Source organism: Neovison vison, chromosome 1 (genome assembly GCF_020171115.1).
Source record: "Neovison vison isolate M4711 chromosome 1, ASM_NN_V1, whole genome shotgun sequence".
Classification (NCBI taxonomy): domain Eukaryota; kingdom Metazoa; phylum Chordata; class Mammalia; order Carnivora; family Mustelidae; genus Neogale; species Neogale vison.
In genome coordinates, this window is record NC_058091.1 from 274914938 (window position 1) to 274932788 (window position 17851).

The 17851-nt window shown below is 54.6% G+C and overlaps 1 protein-coding gene across 4 annotated transcripts in view; it reads right to left on the reverse strand.

Moving 5' to 3' along the window:
• NDST1 (N-deacetylase and N-sulfotransferase 1) overlaps positions 1-17851 on the reverse strand; it is a 58194-nt gene that overhangs the window by 18281 nt on the left and 22062 nt on the right. For all 4 annotated transcript variants that reach the window (XM_044231367.1, XM_044231373.1, XM_044231372.1 and 1 more), the window contains 4 exons: positions 11098-11997; positions 4421-4915; positions 1517-1604; positions 372-526 (listed from right to left, as the gene is read on the reverse strand). In XM_044231367.1, coding sequence (XP_044087302.1) covers positions 372-526; positions 1517-1604; positions 4421-4915; positions 11098-11610 — 1251 coding nt within the window. In that variant the 5' untranslated portion in view covers positions 11611-11997. The remainder of the gene's footprint in view (positions 1-371; positions 527-1516; positions 1605-4420; positions 4916-11097; positions 11998-17851) is intronic.

A 17851-nucleotide genomic window follows, 5' to 3' on the forward strand; every position in this document is an offset into this window, starting at 1 on the left:
TGGCTGGTGGGCCAGGCTGAGCCCGAAACTGGGCCTCATTCCCTCCTCTCCAAGTACCAGCTCCAGCTTCCCTGAGCCTCCCACTCTGGCCTGAAGACAGAGCTTGGGCTCAGGAAAGAAACTGGCCTGGCTTTAAGCCCTGTGGGCCCTCCTCTCAGCTGTTGGGGGTCCCCGCGCTTTGGTGTTTTAGCTCAAAGGGACAGTATCGATAACCGCCTCTCGGGGTCTCTGCGAGGCTTTAGAGAGACAGGGGCTGCAAAGACCCTGACAAAATGCTCTGCGATGGAGCTGCAGGACAGCGGCGAGAGGCCAGTGGTCGGGACCCCCAGCCCCCAGCCCACGCCATCCGCCCCGTGGGGAATCTTACTCACGACAGCGAACTTCTTGTTCAGAGCCATCTGCTCGGCCAACACTGACTGGTTGTGGAAAAGGTGCGGCTGCATGTGGCTCCACATGTGGGGGAACCACCAGAACTCCTTCACGTACGACAGCAGCAGGTCGTCCCCGGCATCCTCGGCGTCGGTACCTGCAGCCAGAGCGCCGGCCGCTCAGCCCGGCCCGGCCTCCGGGAGGCTGCGGCCCAGTCCTTCTCCTCTCTGGGCCCTGGGATCCCATGCGTGCCATCCGCGGTCCCAGCACTTTCTCCCAGCTCTGGGAGGCCTGCTCTGATCCGCTTCCTGTCTGCCTACTGGGCCGCTGGTCATCTGTCTTCTACGTCACGATCTGAGCCGCTCTGTATACAGACAGGACGTCTAGTCCTGTCTCATACTATGACCCAAACTACCTCTGAAATGCTGAGGACCAAGAATCCAAAAATGCGTTCAGATGACGCAGGATTGCTATGTGGCTTTGGGAGCCTGTTGCTGAATTCCCCCCACCCCCCACTCAGAATTGCAAAGTATTAGGGTTTTTCCTAGAATTGCAGAGAGGCTCTCCACACCGTGGCCCAAGCGGAAGGGAGTCTGGCCTACGGATGACAGTCTTTCCCTCCTGCTCAGACAAGAAGGGCAGCATTTGAGGAACTTGGGAGAGCCCAAAAGAAGAGGGAAGGCATGAACCTTGCCACCTGCACCCTCAACCTCAACCCTTAAGACTTGACAGTGAAATGGCAGTGGCCATCTCTGGGGCGGCAACAATTATACGGCACTCTCACTGTCCATGCGATGTATTCCTGCGGTGTTCTTAAAACTCACCCGATTACCTTTTTAAGCAGGCATAGTACAAATAATTTTTAAAGATGGAGGAGGGGGGAGACAAGAGGGAGAAGATGACCCCAAAGACAGCACAAGTTGAAGGCAGGGAGGGGTAAGTGAGGGCTTACATGTCTTATTGCGGCCCCCAAATGCCCTCTGCCGGGGGCTGTGACTGTCTGTGGGCTGTCGGATCAGGGGGAGGTCACCAGGGTCAAATGTGGCCCTAACATGAGCCCATTAGCCCCCCAGGCACAGTTCTCCAAGGATCCAGATGCTGAAGGCCCCTGGAAGTTGCTCCTGGGTACACAGCCAGGCCCGCTTACCTGTGTGGAAGAATTTCCCTGAGTAGCCCAGGTTGAAGGTGAAGTTTGGGATGTGCGTGCGTAGTTCATTCTGTGTATCAAACAGGGCCTAGGATAGGCAGAGGAGGAAGAAGAGGGTGAGGTGAAAGCCAGGGGCTCTGTTCTTCCCACTGAGGGCCCAGAAAGATCCTACTATTGTAGGACCAGCTGCAGAGCCTGCAGGGCCCAGCAAAAAATGAAAATGTGGGACCCTTGCTCCAAAATCGTTTCAAATATCAAGGCCAGGGCAGAGCACTAACCTTGTACAGGCCCCTTCTGTGTGCGGACCTGTGTACAGGTTCCATACCCAGGAAGCCAGCCCTGAGCTGCCACCTGCCTCAGGCCTCCAGCCAGAGAAGAACTGTCGCTAGCCCAGCTCTACTATGTGCCCCTAAGAAAGCTTCATGACTACTCTAGGCCTCAGTTTCCCCAAGTATGAAATGAAGGTAATAATTCCTCTTGGGCTGATTGAATGAGACCCTGCGTGTCAAACTGCCTGACATTTTAGTCAGCAGCATAAAATGGTGGCATGGCTATGTCTTTGGTCATGGCCTCTGTAAGCCTCAGATCCTCGTCCGTCAAACGTGGAGGGTCTCTCCTGGTGAGCGCCAAGACTGATGTCACAGGATCGTGACTTTCCAAAGACATATGGCATCCCCAGCCATGCGATGTCCCCAAGTATGGCGCACCCCACGCTGGGCAAGTCAACAAAGGGAAGCTGACGCTTGCAGAACAAACATACACTTGTACTCTGGAATCAGGACTCCAAAAGTCCCCACACCGCACAAAGCACACAAGGCTGCTAAGACACCTGTGAGAGCGTGCTGTCAGACCGTTCTGCAGACGGACAGTCTTGGGGCCCCCACTAGCATTTCACCAAGGCCAGGCACTGCCTTACAGACACGCATGCTCTAACCGTGTGGCCCTGGGCAAGTTAAGTCACCTCTCTGAGCCTCAGTGGTCTCTTCTGCAAAATGGGACTTAGGATGATACCCGCCTCAAGGGGCTGCTATGAGGATCCGCTGTGGCCACATACAGAAAGGGCTAAGCACAGAGCCTGGACTGGCCAAGCCCTGCATAAGCAGCTGCTGTCTGTGTGATTTAACCCACACCGTACAGCCAGCACTGTCCAAGTTAACCGGGTGACACTCATGTCTCTGGAAGAAAGGCTGAGTTGTAGCCTGTGCTTGGGATTAAGGGACGGGGGAAAGAAGGAAACCTCTGCCCCTTCAGACTCACAAGATGTTTAAAGCAAGTGGGACCCTGGCTGGCGAAGCAATCAGCAGTGTGCTCAGAGCTGAGCGCACAGAAGAGGGTGTCGCTATTAGTATCCTGGGACAGTTATAGCTTCGACCTGCTCTCTTCCCTCACTGCCAAAGTGGGGAAAATAAGAAGCAAGCAGGGCAGCCTCGGGGCTGGTGGGGGACGCCGCGAGCCTGATAGCCTGGTTTCCTCATGGGATCAACGCTGAACCAGTCTCAAGGACTCACCTGGACAGCAGTAAACACTAAGGGTACAGGAGGAGAAAGCAGAAGAGCGCCCTAAGCAGCAAACAGAGCGATCTACTTTGAGAGGTCGGCAATGGCACCGCATGAAGCCTCAGAGCCAGAAAGCCTCAACAGGCATCACCTCAACACTTGCTTTCAACAGGACAGCCCTTGAGAAGATGAACTCCCAGGAGCAGACACAATGTGCAAAGCAGATCAGAGCAACACAGCCCCATCCTATGAGATGCAAGCTGGGAGAGCTCCAGGCCTGCCCCTCTGTAAACTAATACCCCTCACCCCTGGTGGGGAAACAGCCTGAAAACTTCCTATCTGCCCCTCTTGGGAGTTCCCCACTGAGGCTCAGACATGGGAAGGGACTTGCCCATGAGTTCCAGTCAATCAGGGTCCAGCGGGTCTTGACTCCCCACACAGGGCCTGCCTCCCAACCCCATTTGCTGTTCTCCTCCGGAGGTGTAAGGAAGAGTAGAGCGTTCGCTCCTGCCCCTCTGCCTTCCTCCCAGGCCCCAAGGCCAACCCTAATTGTGACTTCAGGAGGACAGGGAACACAGTGCCCACAACAGGGCTCACTTGGGAGGAGAGCACTAAGTCTCTTTTGCCCCCTGAACATCAAAGCAAGGTCTGGATTTGGTGCTAATATGTTCTAACGCCTGCTAATCTCCTAAGGGAGGACAGGGTCATCAGGCAGCAGTATCTGTAGAATTGAATCCCCTGGCTTTGTTTTCCCTGGATCTGCTGTTGTGCCTGCCCTCTATTTATGGCAACCAGTACTGATTTCTAGTGATGCCGTTCTCTTTGCAAAGAACTCTGAGTAAAATAGAGGCTAGATGAAAGTGCACTTTCAAGTTTGCTTAATGGTCTTCATTTGTAGGCTTCTCTTCAGCAGTGATGCGTGTGTGTAAAATTTCGAGGTCTGCAAAATGCTTTTACATACAGTTTAGTTGGGTAAACACTTTTTGAAATAAACACATCCATTCTGCTATTTATACAGACCTTGGTTAGAATATGCCTGTGTATGATTCAAGCTCTAATTCTTGTTTTAAAAGTTTTGTGGGAACTCTAGGACTGACATAAACATTTTTGAGAGTGAAACATCGCATCTGGATTAAAAGGCAGATACAAAACCCTGCAGAGCTCCCATCCCTTGGCTTCGACAGTGGAATCTCTCCCACCGCGAATACCTTCCTGAGCTCCACACCCCAAAATTCAAGGCTTCAATATCATTTCCAGTGACACTTTCGTCTAATCGCTAAAGCCGCCTGGCCAAGGAAGGGGGATGCACGTAGCACCGGGGAGAGGAAGACCGCGAAGTCACGACAGGGAACCCCAAGGGTCGAAGGTGGCGAGGCCCCACCCGACCTCTGGCAGCTCCCCCCCATACCTTCACGTCCTCCACCTTCATGCGTGTGCCCTCCTTGCCCACAAAGATGTCATCGATGTCCACCAGGATGTAGCGGTCCAGAGGCAGCGAGAGACGCTTGCCTGTGAGGAAGGCCACGGCGTCGACGAAGACGAGCTTGTGCAGCCAGAAGTTGAGGTTGTTGCCAAACAGCACGCGCTGGATGCCGTCGTGGAGGCCCAGGTCCTGGACCACGGTGGCGTGCAGCGCAGCGTGCAGGCCAGCGTCCGCGCCCAGGTGTGGGATGGACTCGGACGAGCGCGTCTTGGCCAGCAGCACAGGCTCGTAGGTGGAGTGGTTGGACTGGAACACGGTCCAGTCCTCGCCAGGCAGCACGCCTTTCTCCACCTCGCTGGGCCGGGTCACGTAGAGCAGCGGGGACTTGGGGTTGATGCTGCAGTCCTTCAGGCCCAGGTTGGAGTGCAGGAACAGGGGGAAACCTTTGAGCTGCGCACTCAGCAGGCTGTTCTCGTTGGCCTGTAGCCGGGGCAGAGGGCAGGGAGAGGGCAGCAGAGCCGTCAGATCCAGAAGCCCCCAGGGAATGCACAATCTCAGGTGGGGACTGGTCACAATAGTGTCAATGGTATTCTCGGACATTCAGGGAGGCCTTATCGCATCCCTGGCCCTGTGCTAACCTAGCTGCACAGACCCAGCTCCGTCGGTCCCAGCAATATACCAGCAAACATGCACCACGTACTTCCCAAAGCCAGAAACCCGGTTCACGCCACTTGGCACGCAGGGATGCTATTAATCATCACAGTGACCCCACAACAGAGGCATCTCTGTCATTCCCATCTTACAGGTGAGGCAACAAAGGCCCAGAGAGGTTATGTAACTTACCCAAAATCACACAGTGGAAAGTCTAGCAGCTCTGAGCCTAGACTCTGCCCCCAGACTGCCTGGCCTCGGGCAAGTTATGTACCCTCTCTGTGCCTCTGTTTCCTCTGCTGTAAAATGTTCCTCATGGGATGCTAGAGGGTGATGAGTGTTCACCCTGGCAAAGTGCTTGGGTCCAGGCTGGCAGCACCACAGCTGCTCCTCTGGCCCCCATACCAGCCTCAGGACATGGTGCCTGTGTTATCGCACCTCATGGGGGTGGAAGCTGAGGCTACCCTCGGACGCATGGGGCCAGGAGGAGCCCCAGTGACCAGCCAGACCATCTGCCCCTGGAGCCCACACGCCCAGCCACCAGGTCCCTCTGCCTGGCTCTCCCTACACCATCCTGGCTCTTGCTACACCATCCTCTCCTTGGGAGAAATCTTAGGTGGATGCCAATGTAGAAGAGATCAGAGAGGAGGCATCTGCTGGGGGTGCCCCATAGCATCCCCAATCCTCCATATGTACTCAGCACTCCCAAGGCCACCACCTCACAGGAGCCCAGCTCCCTACACCTCCCTTCTCCTCTGGGGCCTGGTGCTGCCCAGCTATGTGGGATCTGCAGACAGTACCCACAGCACCCCTTCTCCTGTTCCCTAGACTCACAGCCCCCATCCTTCATACCAACCCCTGACCCTTCCTAGCCACCTGCTCCTGGATATGGTACAACTGGCCTTTGTCCCTGTGCCAGTTTCATTCTGTTTCCTTCACCTGAAAAACTCCTGTTCATCCTTCAAAACCCAGTGCCAAAAACCCTCCTTTGCACCGGCCTCCCTGGAACCAGGTTAGAGCCTCATCCACAGTACTTTTCACCTTGGCCGCTGCATTATCTGTTCAGGGTCTCTCTCCCACCAGTCTGCCCTCTTGAAGGCAGGCACTATATCATTTCTATCTTTGGAACCAGGTGCCCCTAAACAGGCTTGATACCCAGAAGAAGCAAACACATTTGATGAGCAAACTGGATTTTTATTTTTATTTATTTTGTTGCGGGGGGGGAGTAAGGGAGAGGGGTAGAAGTAGAGGGAGAGAGAAGCAAGACTCGATCTCATAACCCTCAGATCATGACCTGAGTGGAACTCAAGAGTCGGATGCCTAACGGACTGAGCCATGACTTAACTGGATTTTTTAAAAGAATAGAAAGGGACAGACAGATCCTTAGTACCTGGCCCCTGACAGTTGTTCAATATGGGTTTCATTTGTTGATTCCACAACTATTACTATGTTTCATGCCAGAGATACAGCGAGGGAAAACAGACACAGCTCCTGATCTCATGAACCTTAAAATCAAGCAGGGAAGAGAGAAAGCAATCAAAATCACAGAAATAAATACAAAACTTCAATGAGGCACATGCTACACAGAGCAAGTTCATAGTTCTAGAACAGTCAAAAACTGGCCACAGTTGGCTTAAGGAAGACTTTCCAGAGAAGGGACTTTCAAACTAAGGTTTAAAGAATGCTTAAGTATCAACTAGGGAAAAGTAGGGGCCACATTCAAAGGACAGCAAGCGCAAAGGCCCTGAGGAAGAAGAGAGCTCAAGGAATAGAAAGAGGCCAGCAGAGTGATCAAGAGGCAGAGAAGAAGATGAGGCAGGAAGGTCAGCTGGGACCAGACCTGGGATCCTGGAGGCTTCAAGGGGCAGCAGGAAGCCATCAAAAAAACACTATCAAAAGGTTTCAAAGACAGATGACAGGTTCCAATTGGCATTTTTAAAAGATCCATCTGGCTGCCGTGTGGAGAATGAGTGGGGCAGGGAAACACAAAGGGCACCACATGAGGGCCCCCAATGAGTCTGGAGAGGAAGTTAGGAGGGTAACCCAGGGCCACCCAGGAGAGCTGGCCAGGTGAGCACTGCACAGGACACTCAGCTTAGGACAGAGCCACGTGCCCCAAGTGGAGCTGTCTGTGCGCAGAGGATGTCTTTTGCTAAGAGCCCTCACAGAGGACTGCTTGTTTCTAATTCCCACAAAGGCTCTGCAGGGCTCTGGCCTCATACAATGCAGTAAGGACCTGCATGCACTTCTCCACATACCAGTACCTGCCAAGGCCCACCCTGTCCTCAACTAGCCTCGAGAGTCGAGACCCAATGCAGAGAACAAGCCCAAGAGGCCGCTCCACTCAGCCCCGAGGTCCACAGGACCCCTAAGCCAGCACTGGCCAAGGATAGGAACTACTTGGGCTACGTGGGGGCAAAAGCAGGGGGGCCCAGTGACACTCCGGGCCCTGTCCCTCACCTGCTATGGCCTGGGAGGTCACACTGGCTGGCAGGCACTGGGGGATCCCATTTCAAAGCGCCATTCCTGAGCTGACTGCCAGGCCCCGACAGCTCAGCCAGCAGCCCAGCTGGGGAACGTGGAGGAAGGCAGAAAGCCAGTCAGCAATGCAAAGGAGCCAGTTGGGGAAGGGAATGGAGAGCAAGACTCAGCATTGCAGGGAATGACCCCACCGGGGTGAGGTCTCAGCCCACCGGAGGGGACCCCCTCCTGTTCCTCAGCACTGAGGACCCACTCAGGAGACACCAAATCTCCCAACAGAGTCATGCAGGTAGAGGGAGGAAGGGCCCTGACCCGGGAATCAGGAGGCCCAATACACACTCTGTTAGTAACCAGATGGATGACCTTGGGACACCCCCCAAAGGGGTCTTCTGTGGGTATCAGTCCCCCAGTCCATCTGTCTGTTTGCACTGACATGCCCATGCGTGGCTGCGTTGGAAGGCAGGAGTGTGGTGGTTTAACCTCGGCCCTGACTTACTGGCCATGTTACTGCAAACAGCTACTCTGCTTGGAGCCTCAGTTTACTCCTGAAAATAAAATGCCTCCTTCACAGGGTGGTCACGAGACTTACCCAGGATAAGGCCCGCAAAGCAATGCATTCAGCATCTGGCACATAGTAAATGTGCGATAAAAGAGGTTGGGCAGACCTTGTCAGTCCCCTGCTAGGATGTGGTCAGCTCCAGGGCCCCTGGAGTCATGAGGTTGAGATACAACGATGTCAGGAACCAAGGCTATCGATGAAGATCAGCCCTGACCCCCCAGGGCCTCCCAGAGGCGTGTGCCCGTCAGAGCCACGAGACAGACAGAGGCGACCGACTGCCAGCTGTATTTGCTGAACATGATGATGACAAAGCAAGACTAGATGCCATTTAATGGGTGGCTCAGGGTGCCACCCACTGTCATCTTCAACACGGCCCCACTTCACAGATAGGTTGAAGATCCTGTCCCAGGTCCCTCTGCTTATAAATGACAGAAAGATGTGAACGAGGGTCCGGACTCTTCAGCCCCTGCTCTAACACTGATCTGGGAATCCAGCACCTGTGAAATTGGCAAGCGAGTGTCTCCAGACCTCTGGAGTGCAGAGACCCTTTGGGTTTGACAGGCCCAACGCACAGCACCAACGCAAGCCTTGTGCAAAGAGCCAAAAGATGGAGCCTGACCACCAGAGGGCTCTGTTTGAGCAGAAAGTCACAGGCCCCGGCTCAAGACCAAGCAGCAGTCTTGTCTCACGCAATATGGTAGAAGAGCAAGGAGACTGGAACTTCCACAGAGAGACAGTGAGCCTGTCCCTCTGCTCCCTGGGGCCCCATGCCCACCTTCTGTAGAGCCAAAAACTGGGGCTAGACAGGACCCAAGCTCTGATGCACCAACTGTGCCCCCTGCCTGGTCCCTGAAGACTACGGGAGTTCTGTGCTCTGATGCAAATTCTACTCCAAAAGGGGCATTTGAAGCCCTGGATTCATCACATGGTGGTTACGACTAAAGCCTCTGCAGCCAGACTGCCTGGGTTCAAATCCTGGATCTGTGCTTATTAGAGAGAGGAGTGGAAGCACATCTCTTCACCCCTCTTTGCCTCAGTTTCCTTTTCTCTTAAATCAGGACGATATCCACCTCCCCTAGAGGATGGCTGGCGGGTGTTGGGTGAGTTCATTCTTCACACGAAGCGCACGGACAGTGCACTGGGCTGAGGCAGCACTCAGTAAGTACCAGCCATTGTGATGTTCTTCAGGGCTGGGGCTCTGGATCAAACTTAATGAAGTTCATGGCAGGGAATGGAAGAGTCCACGAGAAAAGAAAAAACAGACAGCAGAGGCAGTCTGAGGTTCTGGCAGATGAAAAGCCATAAACCAGGCCAGCGTTTCCCAGAGGATGCTCTGTGAAATAAAGGCCTCTGTGATCAAATCAGCTGGGGAACAAATCTCACCAGGTTTGCTCCACTGCAGGACTTCTAAGGGCCTTCAATTTCTTGGCCCATAAAACCTTCTTTTAGTGTCAGAGCATCCTGCTGCACTCATGTGGGAAAGGACACACCGTGGGAACCTCCTCTGGACCAGGCTCCTCCCCACACCGGGTCCAGGGCACAGGGGTGCTCACGAACACCTGGGGACAGAGGGTGCCCTGCCGGCAGACACGTGCCCCTTCTGACCCACTCCCGCTCCTCTCCTGGCTCATGCCAACAAAGAACCTGCTTCAGGACCTGCATACTTACTAATGTCACCTCTGCCTGGAGGTGCCGAGAACTATGTGACTCCTTGTCTCCCCTCCTTCCAGTCTCTTTGTCAAAGTGGCCCTTCTATCAAAAACAGTGTCAACTGCCCATACCCATGACTTCCCTGTGCCCTTTCCTGGCTTTATTCCTTCTCGTACTTATCGCCATTTGCCACATGGTGTGTTTACTTGTTCATTGCCTATCACTGCCCCCACCCCACTGCACTGAAATGTCAGCTCCGTGACAGCAGGGACTCTGCACGCTTCGATTACCCCCATGTCCCCAGTGCCTAGCAAAGGACCTGGAACACAGTCAGCATGCAGTAATGTTTGCTGAATGTCCCCAAGCACCTACCTAGAGTCCCGACTGCCCATCTTGAAGCCAGAGCCTCTAGATTCCCCCAACCAGCTGCTCCCCATGGACAGCTTCTTCACAACACTTTCAGCAAAGACTCTGATCCCAGCAGTCATTCTGGGTGCCCCCATGGAGCCCAGAGCAGCTCACCTGCCCATTGGGATTTCTTTCTCCTCTTTCCTCCAATGCAAAATGGCTCTATTCAGGAGGTGCGTAAATGCCACAGCCCACCAGAGCCAAGAGGAAAGAGCACAGGATCCAGAGCCCAGACCACCTAAATTGGAGTTCAAATTCTGGCTCTCCCACTTCCAGGCTACCTAGCCTCAGATACATAACCTTCCCACACCTTGGTCTGCCCATCTGCAAAATGAGGGCACACCTCGTCCCTTGGGAAGACTGCCATGATGTTCACGGCAGCAAGCCTCTCCCACCTCACAACTGTTCCGGGGGCTTCCTTTAGGCAAGTCCCTGCTGTGTGCCGGGCAATCCCCCTGCCATGTGCTCCTAATAAAAGCTAACATATTTTTTTAAAGATTTTATTTGAAAGAGACAGAGAGTGCAAGCGCGAGCTTGCGCAAGCTGGGGGGAGGGGCAGAGGGAGAAGCAGACTCCCTGCTGAGTATGGAGACCAATGTGGGGCTCCATCCCTGGACCCTGCGATCGTGTGACCTGAGCTGAAGGCAGACACTTACCCAACTGAGCCACCCAGGCACCCCGAAAAGCTAGTTTTTAAAAAGCACTTAGTAGACAGCAGGCACTGTGTGCTCCAAGTGCTTTACAGATACTCACCCACTTCTCCTTCATGACAACCCTAGGAGGTAGGCGCTACCATTATACCCATTTTACAGACGAGAAAAGTCAGACACTCAGCTACCGAGTATAGATCGAAATGGGGACCCAAACTCAGCCAGACCTATGAACTGCTCGGGGCCCCCCCAGCCCCACATACCTTGAAGAAGCCAATGATGCCCACACCGTAGGCCACACAGTACTTGTCCAGCAGCTCCCGGTTCCAGGCGTCCAGGTTGACATACTTAAGGATGTTCTCGTAAATGATGAGGGCAAAGCGGCCACGGCCCTTGTCGGTGAGCGTGGGCATGTCCCCCTTGCCCGGTGCAATCTCCGTGCGATACTTGAAGCGGCTAGACTCCAGGATGGCCACAACCTCCTGGCCCAGCTGGGAGTAGAGGCTCTCCACAAACACCAGCACCAGTGGGTCCGTGCGGGAGGGCGTGGCTGCCTGTATGGGTTTGAGTGGCAGCAGGCGGCTGGGGGCCACAGGGGGCGGGTCCCCACAGTCTGGCTCAGGGGCATCCGCCGAGGGCTCCAGGCCCCGCTTCCAGCCATACAGGTAGTAGGCTGAGACGAAAACGCTGAACAGGCAGAAGACGAACAGCAGGAAGAGGACAGCCTGTGGGGACACGTGCCGACACAGCCTCCGGAGGCGCGCCAGGGCAGGCATCCTGGCCCCCGAGACCTTGGCCGCCGGAGGCCCACCTGCCCTGGCCACCCCCAGGCCCCACGCAGGAGGAGACACCAGAGTCGTCCACTGAGCAACAGTTTCACAGACACTGAGCAAGCGCAGCCCTCGGTGGGCAGCAGGAGTGGAGGGTCTGGGCCCCCGGCCCTTCCTCCCAGCCAGGGGCACAGTCCGCAGGCCGGTCGCGCTCCTTCCTTCCTCTGTGCCCCTTTATGTCACCATGGCAAACCCCCACGTGGTCCTGTGCACAGGAGAAGTGCCCCCAGGGCGTCAGGGCCTCCTGGGGGGGCTGCGCCGTGGGCCAAAGGACGCTGGGCTGGCCCGGGACTGCCACATGTCGCTCGCTCCGTGGGGCCCCCGGGGCCAAGGCTGTGGAGAAATGCGGAGAGCCGGGGGTGAAAAGTCAGAGAGTGGGCTCTCGGGGGTCTGCTGACTGTGGACACACAGGACCGGACCTTGGGGGGCCCACACTCAAGCACTGTTGCCCAACCTGGCTGCACAATGTCATACAAGCCTCGTAATCTCTCTGAGCCTCAGTTTCCCTGCTTGTGAAACTGGGCTGACAACGGTACCTGCCTCACAAGAGGCTCAGCGTGGAAGCCCCCTGTCCTAATGTGCATAATGGGGACAACACGGTGTCTGCGATGGTGGTTGCTATTCACTGTAATTACAGAGTCCAAGACCAGACCAAGAGACCCCCAGAAGCAGGAAGGACAAAGTGAAACAAACATCCGAAGGCCTGGGAGTCAGAGGCGGAATTCTAAATCACAGCTAACACCCCATCCTCACCATCTCCTCCTCACCCACAGTGCCCCCCACCCATTTCTCTCTCTGAATGGGCTCAGCCGCCTCATCAGGCAGCCAGAACTTGGGGTTCCTGGGTCCCCTTCAGCTCTATCCTCCGCCCAGAGCAGGCCACCCGTATTGGTCTCACTGGAAAGTCAATGGAGACCACACACCTGCACCCCTAACCTACAGCCCCCAGTCCCCCTTGCACATGAGTGGAAGCAGCTGCTGAAAGCCAGCAGGAGAGAGATGGGGACAGAAGGTGTGAGGGTCTGGGTGGGCACAGCCAGGGAGTGACTAGAAGCCTCAGGCCCAGACTAGGGGGTGAAGATGTTGAAAATCCCTCCCAGGCCCAAGAGACTATCTGGTGTGCTGAGTGTTGGCCCCAGCAAACCAGAGACCCAACAAACGCAGTTCTAGGAACTTAACGATCGCAGGGGTTGTAACTGTAGGCATGTGTGATGATTTCCCCACAAGAATCTGAATCCCCATGCTGCTTGTAATACCAAATGCCCAGCAACAGGGGACTGTCCTTAGCAACTATGATGCAAGCATCAGACAGAATCCCAGGCAGCTACTTACCACTTCTACAAGATGTGGAAGAAGGACATTTACTGACACAGAAATATAATTGCCACACATGTTGTTAAAGAGGAAAACGTTTATAAAAACAGTCTGCGTGGTCACATTTCTGTTAAAAATTGTTATGTGTAAGCCAGAAACTCGTACCAAATCCCAACAACAACAACAAAAAGCCCAAAATGTTAACGATGATTATGTCCGAATGATTTTTATTTTCTTCTTCTTGTTTCCTAAATTTTCTACAATCATCACTTACCACGTTTGTGAAAATTTTTTTTAAAAAATGTTTTTAGAAGATGTGCTCAGAAGCATGAGGCAGGAGTGGGAAATGAGAATGTGTCCCACACACCCGTGCCGCTCCCAGTTCTGCCAATGACGTGCTGTGTGACTCGGAGCACGCCCCTACCCCTCTCTGGGCCTCCTGCCTGTCAGAGAGAAGCTTGGGTCAATCTCAGAGGGGCTCTCCCACCTCCCATATTCTGCAATTCAGTCCCTACTATATGCCAGCACCATGGGGAACCCAAGGTAGCCAAGAAAACAGACACCTACAATGCAGGGGAGGAGTGTAGTAGTGGGAGAAGGGCATTTGAGAGAACTCAGGGGGACTTAACTCTTCAGGAGAAGTAGGATCGAGGAAGGCTTCCTGGAGGAAGTGGTACCTGAACTGACCAGGAGAACAAGTTGGGGGGAAGGGGGGTTCGGGTGGAATAGGGAGAGGCACATGCCTCAGCTTGGAGATAAGAGACCCAGCCAAGGTTTCCAGGGACTCCTTGTCACTCTAGCCGAGAGGAAAGCAAGAGGGAACAGGTTTCCTGGAACAGCTGGAGGGCTGGGGTGATAGTCCTGTTTATTCCCATTTTGCAACTTCATCCCATTTCCCACTGATAAGGGCAGCCCTCTGCCCTGTGGTCACAGCGAGCCCCACCTCTCGGCCTTGGGTCCAGGACCACAGCACAGTGGGTGGAGAGGTACAGCAGCCTGGCTGGTGCCCTGCCAGTCTACCACGCCTGGGGACATCTAGCCACTCCAGCCACCCAACCGTGCTTCCCCTGCAGGCCTGGATGCTATGATCACTGGCCCTTGGTCGATTGCGTGAACAGACTTACAGTGTCCCCGTTAATGATGCAACCAGCAGTCTCAGGCATCTGGGGGTCCTAGACCCCTATGGGAATCTGACAAGATTTTCCCATAAAGAATACACATATATGCTGCAAAATCCTGTAACAATTACAAGGAATCCAGACCCCTACCCTCAAACCCACCCGAGGACCTAAAGCACTACCGTAAGAAAGCCTTGCGGTTACACGCAGACTGGAAACAGGCAGCTTCATTCACACTCACGCAGCCTCCCAGCAGCCGTGTGACTTTGGGCAAGTTATTTAACTTGTTGGTGCTCCCAGTTTCCTAATCTGTAAAACAGCAAAGTCTGACATGCTCCCAGAGCTGTGAAAATTAAGTGAGTTGACACATAAAAAGCACACAGACCGTGCTGGGCACACAGCACCAAATTGGGGTCAGCCCCTCTCCCTGTGCACGTTAGCTGCTTGGTGAATGGAGGCCCAGTGTGGACAAGAACTAAGCCCACAAAGCTCGGTCAAGTCAGCTCCATGCTCTCTCAAGCCTCTGACAGCAAGTCCTCAGAAGCCCAAATCTCCATTTTCAGAGGCTGTGGCCTTTCCCTGGAGCCACATGGATGGGCAAAGGTCAGATGTGGTAAGAGGCCAGGAGGCCAGGGAGGAAGCCATGGCGAAGCCCGGGCCCAGGAGAGGGTAAAGGGAGAAAGTAAGTGGGTTGACTAGCCCGTCCCCAGAGAAGCCAAATACTCTGAAGTGGGGGGCAGGGGAGGGTGAGACGCTGCTGGCAAGAGGAGCCTCCAGCACTGGCCCCCACCACTGCAACCCCCATGAGGGCCTGGAGCCAGTCATTCGAGACCCTCCACATGCGCCTGCATTCCAGGGCCCCTGTGGTTCAAGGATGGGGAACTGGGGGGCTTCTAATCCCCTTGGAGCCACCAAGTCCTCCAGGACAGCTGAAGGCTGAGGTCTCGATGCCCTCCCTCCCCTGCTGCCCTAGCCCTGCCTGGGTCTTGCCGACATTGCCAGCGGTTTTCCTGAACTCCAGCCTCGCCCAGCCAGTCACCAGTCTTGGTCATGCATCTAAGCCTGTGCTCACCAAGTTCCCATTGCCGGAATGCCTCCCCATCCCCCTTGGGATACTTACTCATCCTTCAAGACCCCAGTTCCAATGTCCTCACCTCTCTGAAGTCATCCCCATGCACCACCCCCTTTCCTGCCCCCAAGTCCCATTCCGCAGGCTTCTGCCTGGCCCCATCCCCTCTCCACAGAGTGGACCTGGAAAGCCAGGCCCCTCAGGCCAAAACAGGATGCAAATGTGCATTCTTTGGCTAGCACAGCATTTTTCTTAAATTTGAGATTCATTATCAATATTTCAAAATCAGGAGATTTCACATATAAATTAGAACTTCTAACTTTCCTTTAAAAAGAGCATGTTCTGCTGACACTGGGCACTCATCCCCATAGGCCATACAGTCCCATAGCCGACCTCCTCCTTCCCTCATTTGACTTCCTGCCCAGTCCCTGGGTGCACCTGGGTGTAAGGTCCACACAGAGTGGACTCGAGGTGTTTCCATATACAACTCTGCACCCTGGAGCCACCAGATCCTGGAGCAGGAGGAGGACTTACTGACCTATGCTGGGGCAGGCCCTGCCTGGCATCTGGCAGCTGGCACACGGAGGGCCCCCTACAAATACTAATTTCATTTCTCCTCTTTCCCCACACGCCTGGGTGCCCTGAAGGGCAGGGACAAGTCTGACTCATTACAGCAACCCCCACCACTCTCCCCAGGCATAGGTTCTAATTAAGTATTCAGGGTATGAATGAGGCATAATGAGCTGTTATTACTCCCAATTTACAGATAAGGAGACTGAGGCTCCAAAGCGAAACGACTTGCTGTTACACAGAAAACCGCTAAATCTTGACTCAAATGGGTTTCCTTCCTAACTTCAAATTTGGTCTTTCATTCCTCCATGTGGAGTCTCCCTAAGGGCCTTCTATAATAAAAATAATAGCAACAGTGATAACGTCACAATCATCATCATTGTTATTTTTACTGCTACATGTTTCAAGCACTTACCACAAGCCTGGGCACTATGTTTAGCGCTTTTACACACCTAACCTCATCTAAGCCTTGTAATTACTAGTGTCATCATTTACATTTACCGTCAAGGAGAATGAGGCTCAGAGCGGTTAAGTCACTTGCCCACAATCACACAGCTAGTCCCTGACAGAGCTGAAATTTGAACCCAGACCTGGGGAGACAGAAGCGGCCGGCTCCAGAGCCTGGCAGGGACACCTTGCCTGCAACAGGGGACAGTGGGAGGGGGCCTCAGCGACCGAGACCTCGAGCCCTGAGCCAGGCTCCCACTGTGCTCTCCCAACCCTAGGCCCAGCTCTCTCTGCCAAGGTGCTGGGGATAATGAATGAGATGCTCTGGTCGTCATGGAGATGCCATGGCAACGGTGCACTTTCGGGAAATACCACGGTAACTGTGGCCACTGCTCTGGAGTTGAAAGTCACTCCTTACCCCTCACCCCCCCAACTCCAAAATGCTCTGCTTCCCCCACAATCCTCTCCAGGTCCTGGAGAGAAAGGAGGCAGAGGCCAAGGGCCTTCCAGAGACCAAGCTATCAAGAAATTAGGGTCTGGCTCTGCCCTAGATGGTCAGGTGGACTCCAGGAGTGAGAACGCGAGCTCTCTGAGGCTCAGCTTCCTGTGCCTTTCCTGGGGCAGGCGTACCTAATAAGCAGCCTTCAAAGACTCCACGTCTACTGTGTGCACCCAACCTCCTGGGAAGGGCAGCACCTGTCATTCCCTGTTGCATCCCACCCATTGGGAAAGGTGGCAGTGTGCTAGCTGCGGGCTTTATGGTGAAGGGCTCCAACTGGAGCCAGCCTCCCTGGGCTTGAACCTTGCCTCCGTTATTTACCAGCCTTGGGATCTTTGAGCAAATCCCTCCACCTCTCTGAGCCTTGGTTTCCCCAGGTGGAAAACAGGCTTCATACCAATTACTGTCTCACAGGGCTGCTGCCAAAACTAACAGAGACAATGTGTGTCAAACAGCTCAGGGCCTGGCGCAGGGTGATATGGCTTAATACAATGACTAGCCATTTCACAGATTTGGAAACTGAGGCTTGGGAAGCACCTGGCCCAAGGCCACAGATCAAATCCACAGTGGATCCAGGCGGAGAAGAAAGGAGGTCAGGTTTGGGAGCACACTGGAAGGTGGGGACAAGCAAAAAGCCCAGTCCCCATCCCCTCTTTTCTGTACTTATTAAGCGGCACGAGGCACCAAGCATGGTACTGGACACTGAAGATGTAGGCTTTTTGGGGGGCCCCGAGGTTTTGTGTCTCTGGTGTGCTGCTGCTGCTGGGCAGACGCAGGAAGGTTCCTGCAGCCCCGCATATTCACCAAGCCCCGATTTTATTTCCCGCCTCGGGAATTCCCAACACTGCCCCCATACCCCCATACTCACACGCACACGAATGCACAGACTCACAGGGTGCCGGTATGTTCAAGCGGTGTCATCTCAGCCATCTGGGCCACAGGCGCCAAGTGTGGGGTGGGAAGCAAACAGCTTCAAAAGTCTGTGAATGGGCACCCGGGCTTGGGGGAGGAGGGGTGGCTACCGGCCCAGGCCCGGAGCCCCACAGGCAATCCCAGGGCCACTCCCCACAGCTGACCCGGCCCCTCCCAGCCTGTCACACCCCCAGCACAATCACACCACCACCCACCACCCGGCCACACCCCGCAGCCACCCAGCTCCCCCAGCCACCC